We start from the raw sequence: 6432 nt of genomic DNA, 5'->3' as shown, positions 1-6432 counted from the left end.
TATGTATATTTATAGATTTACATACAGGCATGGCAGTGGTTGCACCTGATTTTCAGCTTTTTTTAGTCAAACTGTTTGAGGAAATGGTTGGTGAGCAGTATGAAGAATCTATCAGCCATTCCACTGACACTGCCTAATAATAGCTTCAAGCTAAAACATATGTTTCATCAAAAAACATACAATTTATTGAAAAATTATTTATTTGCAGACCACGCTGTGCTTCTGGTCTATGTTACAAATACTTACAGCACATACAGTATGCATTTTTTAAACAGTAACCGTTCCCAAAACATCCAAATGGTATATTTATAGGTAATACATATGTATATACATACATACATGTGCATAAAAAAAAAAAGAAAAGCTCAGAACGCACTCAAAGCATTAGAATAACAGTACATTGATACAGTGTTAAACCTAAATCAGCAAGCAAATTGTGCACTGGAAAAAAAAAATCATACTTGGGGTAAACATTTCATGAAGGTATGATATTACAGGTTGCATAGAATTGTTTTCAATTTCAAAATAAAACTGCAAATAAACGTGACATTTGTAAAGTAGTGACTATGAAGTTAGTGTCCAGCATAGGATATACAGTAGAATGAGGTAATCAGATTTTATGGCAATCCTGTGCCTGGATCTGGAAAAAAAAAAAAAAAAAACACTGATACATGGAAAGCTTGTATGATCTTCATCTTATGTGCACATTAACAATGTTCTAATGCAAACATGGCACATAAGTGTATTCTATTTTAAAATCCCAATAACTAACAAGTTATACGGTTTGTAAAGCGAGGTTACAAGCAAAATTAAAAAGGGAGATGAAATGATATATGACTTATGTCTGCACTAAGCAACAAGCATTGAAAAATAAATAAATGCATTTTTAAACTAATGAGTCAGGGAGAGGAGAGAACAGTTCGGACAGCGGTGAGGATGGTTGAGGGTAAAACATTTCATTCCCTTTAAGTGAAACCTGCCAAACTTGTTAGAAGATGTTTCGAGGTTTAAAAAAAAATGTAACAGCACAGTCAACACAACGCCGCGCTGTGCGAGGGATCTGGAGTCCCAGCTAGCTCTACTAAGCTGCAGGAGTCTACACTTAGAAATGATTGAAAATAGTTCCTGTTGTGGACCTGGAACTACTACTATAGAACACTGTACATTGCAGACCAGCTGTCTTAAAAGTCAGTTCCATACTACACACTCTAACAGTTTCACTTTTCTTATTTGCTTAAGTGCCATGCGGCAATTATAAGGTCTTAAAACCATCCACTGTTTCAACAACTAAATATTAGGGGGGATTTAACAATAACAATTGGCCATTGATAAATATTATGTTTCATGGGATACACTGTAAAACACAAACTGCTTGAAATACAGTAGATCAGACACATTTGTCACAATTCCATTCAAATCAGCATTTAGACGTTTTTTTTTTTTACAATGTCAAAATACAAAAATAAACGCATGCAAAAACATAAGCAAAATGTGAAAAATATTTTTTCACTTGCCTTACAGATCACACAGGACAAAACGTAACATACATCATAAAACATCAAAAAAGTGTGATTTCTTAGGCACGCACTGAATCTAAGGACGGGTCGCTCTAAGAACAGACAGGTGTACCTAGTGTAAGCAAACTACGGACAGTGTCTTGATGCAGAAAGTCAAACATACAACGCCCCGCTGCTGACAGCTACTACGGTATGCAAAATATCCGCCTGCTCTTCATCTACTCAGCAAAACACCAAATGCCATTCAAGTTAAGAGGCATCTTCTGTAGCACCTTTGGAAATGTAATAACACGGCTTTTTTTTTTTTTTTTTGGATCAAATGGCATTAAAGGTGCAGTAGGTAAGACATATTTGCTGAAACTGACCCTATGTTCCAGTAGAACTACATAAAGCAGGTCATTAAAAAACAATCCGGCTCCTCTGGCACCACCTACAGCCTGTAGTGGGATTTGCAAAAATCCACAGCTCCCTGTTCAGATGCACCAATCAGGGCCAGGGGGGGTGTCTAACTGCGTGTCAATCACTGCTCATGCACACGCATTCATTCTCCCTTGTAGGGGCCTAGGAGACCGTTTTGGGCTTTAGCAGAAAGGGGGGGAGGGACTGAGAAGTTGTTGATGTTCAAATGTTTTGGCTAAGTCCTGGATCTTCCCAATCCTACCTACAGCACCTTTAAAAGCAAATCAATAAGTGAGTGCTGACAACTCGACCAGTGCCTTCAAACAGCTGCTAACAAAGCCTGTCTCCTAGTTAGTGTCCGGACCCCTCCCCGGCCGTGGGAGGGACGCAGTATTTCAAGTAGTATTTCTGAATAGAATCAAAGCTCTTGTTGCTTGTGTTGCTACACACACAATCTTCGTTGTTTTTTTTTTTATTGTTTTTTTATCTAAATGTGAGGCACTTGCAAAACTAAAATATGAACTAAAGACTCTCAATGGTCAGTGTGTTTGTTAGACCTCGGAGCTGTCACTGAGGGCTTGTGTCACCATGGGTTCTGCGCTGCTGGAGCTCTTGGGTACGCCTTTCTTCTCTCGCTTGGACCGGACCAGTAACACCACCACGATGACGACGAGCACCGTGAGGAGCAGCCCGACAAAGACGCCGATGATCAACACGAGTCTGTCGTCGCCGCTGTCTCTCTGGTTGAGCTCCCGGGGGAGGATTCCTCTGGTGGAGATGTCCCTCTCTGGGCTGGTCCTCTGCTGGCTGCTGCGGTCCAGCGCGATGTGGAGGATGTTGGTGCCGCGGTTGTTGCTCCGACCGATGTCCTCTATTATGTCTGGCACGTCGTCGGCCGATCTTCTGCTGCGATGTTGACCCTTTGGAAGCAGATTTGAGTGCCGGCTCATCACGTGGTACTCCAGGCTTCTCTTCCCTATGCCACGGTTAGCGTTGTCTCGAGAACGCACGGTGTAGATGGTGTGAATGTACCACTCTCTCCCTGCAGACACCTGGAGAAAAGCAACATTATGTTATTGTTTTAAATGATACCCGTGGGTCATTTTTATGGCACATCTTTCTGCAGGAGATTATTGTTTTAGGGGCTTTTCCCTTTATCAGATAGTGACAGTGGATAGACAGGAAAGGGGGAGAGAGATGGAGGATGACACGCAGCAAAGGGGCAGCAGGTCGGATTCGAACCCGCACCCCTGCAAAGGACTCAGCCTACATGGGGCGCATGCTCTTACAGGGTGAGCTAGAGGCCGCCCCCTGCAGGACACTTTTGTCACTGTTATAGCTTCACATGACAGGATGACTGCTTGAGATTGATGAAAATCCAGACTTGACTTTAACTGCATGATCTCACAGATCCCACAGTAAAACGTTACATGCCTTCATAGGCAGTGGTTAAATTGGCTTTTGTAGGGAGGGGGAGCCCTTATTTACGGTGAATGGTCATCATTCAAAATCGCCGTAAAATGACTTAATGTGTTTTTACACCAAAGGGGTTCTTTTTCCAGTATTAATGTGTAAGGTATGGTTGATTAGTTATTCAAACAAAGAGAAATACTTTACAATTCACTTACTTATTATTATTATTTTTTACCTTTAGGCTAATGTTAATAGGCAGGAAACGGATTTCACCCTCGGAAAATGTATGAAATTGAACATGTTTAAAAATATTGGTTGGCAAATATGTAAACATCTTTTTAAACAAAAAAATGATGTTGATTTAAGAGAATCAGGGCCAATTTCTAAATCACCATTTTTTAAAGGCTCTGTTTCCTAAATGGTAGCTACTCGATCGCTCTAGCCATTATTCAGTCTCATATGCCATGTATTTGCCAAGAGATGAAAAATAATTCAAGTGGAATAACAATATTTGGTGCCAGGGGTGTTTCTAGGACTTGAGTAGATTCAGGGCTTAGCCCGGACCCATTTAAATAAACTGAATGCAATGCAAAACAGCGATTCTGGTCCACCCCCAGAATATTTTCACACTTCATTTCCTGCATTTTGGTAAATTCTTATGCTCCTATTTCTACCTTTTTCTGAATCAATATGCCTGAAATATCTTTATGTAAAGGGAAACATTACAATCCAAATTTAAAAACATAATGGAATATATTGCAATAAGGCTCTTAGGCATTATCTATTGCTTTCATCTATTTATTCTCCTTTGGATCGACTTTTCTAATTATATCTGAGTCAGCAGACATGTAGCTTAGCCATCATTTATTCTTCCCTCTTTTGCATCTTTTGTTGGATATGTAACCTCCTTAAATGTGCATATGACAATTATTCACCTCAATGATACATTATTCATTTTAATTTATTGATAAACCCCTGGACTGTAATATTTCAGATGTTTGAGCAAGATTTGTGCTCATTCTCCAAAACTTTGTGCACATTCAAAATATATCTCACCCCATCTGTGTTCTCTGAGGTTTGGAGGAGTCGTGATATTTTGTGAAAAATAAAGTTATGGCAATTACAAGAATTGCAAGAATAATCTGCATGTCCATGTCAAGCCCACTTTTATTTTGGTCTTTATTTGGCCATTAGTCTTCATTTTCTGTGGCACAGCGTTGCACAATATTTGTTTTCTTTTTTAACTAATTGTACAGAATTTTAATACAAGCGCCTTCCTTCCTTCCTTCCTTCCTTCCTTCCTTCCTTCCTTCCTTCAGTTATTCAAACATCAATGGTTACTCTCTGCTTTCTAAGGACGTAACAGTCACTTTGTGTGACTCTTATACTGACCTGGAAGAGAGCTGAGGAATCAATTCTGAACCCATCTGACCCAGGTTGTCTCACTAGGACTAACGCACCGGGGTCATCCACCGCCAGGAAGGCGTTGAAAGCTACATTGCCAAATGACCGGGCCTGGGTCTCTGGCTGGGCTTTGTCCTGGAGTGAGAAGATGACACAGGAAGGAATAATTTGGTTTGAATGGACACAAAGCACATGTGACATGATGAGAGATATCACTTTGTTACTTACAATTATCTTGAATCTGTAGAGTAGTGATGGAGCATCCGCCAGACAGCCAAACTCAAAGTTGCTGGGGTTGTATTTAGGGACATATCCATCAGCTCCAGTACACAGAAACACTTTCTCTATGTTACAAATAAAGGAGTCGCCCAAGTTCTGCACTGGATCCACCATCACTCGGCCGTAAATTGTATCCCCTGAGGGAAGAGAAATACAGTTTCCATCACTGCAAAACACACGTAACACATCACACATGCACAAACTGGATGGTGTAATTAAAAGTTGTAATACAAAAGATTTCATGCTGTAGACTGATGCAGATCACTCAAATGATTTTGTTTTGCTCAGACAACACTACTGAGAACAACATTAAAAGCCCAGCTAAAACTACTATCACGATTTTGGCAATAAGAGCGTTCCACGCAGCTTCAAAAACTTTCAAGGTCTTGTTGAAAGAAAAAAACTCCAGGCTCTTGTAAATAGCTTCTTTTGGGAAAAGACATGGAAGTGGTCAAAATTACACTTCATGGAACCCTCATTTTCATTTCAATGTTATGCTGTTGGGTCAGGAATAATAATGGGGAACATTTCTGCTAAATCAACAAAAATATTCATCACACAGGGACTTCTTTTTTGATCTGTAGAACAATCTGTAGAAGGAGCTAAGCAATAAAACACATCCGTTTTTTTTTGTCATCCACAAACCTTTGAGAGCAGTGGACATTTTCTGACTGCGTGTTATTGCCTTACCCTGTGAGAAGGCCGTGTCACTCTCCTGTCCAAAGCCCATGGAGCCGTCTGACAGCCAGAGCATCCGCTTAGAGAGTAAGATCATCTGCGTGTTCAGACTGAACTCAGCCGCCACGGGGTCGCTAACCTAGAAACACATTCACCACAGACAGACAAACACACACAAACCATATTTAGAGACAAAGCCAAGCAAAGTTACCAATATAGACAGCACATGATACAATGTAAGTATGATACATTTGAAGACAAAGCTCAAAAGTCTAAATTCACTATCTTGCTTGCATTTGCAAATACTTCCAATATTCTCAATATTCATATATATGGATGACGATAATCAGCAAGGTGCTCACTTTTCTACATGTTATATAATTGTCAGTGGGGTACTTTTCTTTACTTTTTTAACTTTTAGTCAGACAAAATAAGAAATGTATCACTTTGTCTTTACTTCTGGTACTTTATTGGCAAACAAATGAATGAATTTAGCCAGGAATTATCACTAGAGATGGTGTTTTGATGCTGGGGTGGTTCTATGTTAGCGTCAGCATCAGGAGCTGGACATGTTGCACTGCAGGTGCAGCTAAATGGATTTAAACAGGGTTGTTGATTAGAGATGTGTTCCTGTCAGCGTGAGTGAGAAGAGTTGCAGTGTTATGAATACTTGATTAGATGGAGTGAACCAGGAGGGAGTTTCCTCTCAGATTTTTCAATGATGTGATAACAGAGAGAGGCA

General features: G+C 40.0%; 1 protein-coding gene across 1 annotated transcript in view; it reads right to left on the bottom strand.

Annotated features, from left to right (window-relative positions):
* Positions 1 to 2127: 2127 nt before the first annotated feature.
* The window catches only part of frem2b (FRAS1 related extracellular matrix 2b), a 60519-nt gene continuing 56214 nt past the window's right edge, over positions 2128 to 6432 (bottom strand). The window contains exons 21-24 of the mRNA XM_028573513.1: positions 5703 to 5829; positions 4962 to 5149; positions 4722 to 4868; positions 2128 to 2968 (exon numbers count right to left, since the gene is read on the bottom strand). Of these exons, the coding sequence (XP_028429314.1) occupies positions 2468 to 2968; positions 4722 to 4868; positions 4962 to 5149; positions 5703 to 5829 (963 nt within the window). The 3' untranslated portion in view covers positions 2128 to 2467. The remainder of the gene's footprint in view (positions 2969 to 4721; positions 4869 to 4961; positions 5150 to 5702; positions 5830 to 6432) is intronic.

Source organism: Perca flavescens, chromosome 3, assembly GCF_004354835.1.
Source record: "Perca flavescens isolate YP-PL-M2 chromosome 3, PFLA_1.0, whole genome shotgun sequence".
Lineage (NCBI taxonomy): Eukaryota > Metazoa > Chordata > Actinopteri > Perciformes > Percidae > Perca > Perca flavescens.
The sequence above is the reverse complement of the archived record's forward strand: the minus strand, read 5'-3'. Positions and strand labels throughout refer to the sequence as shown.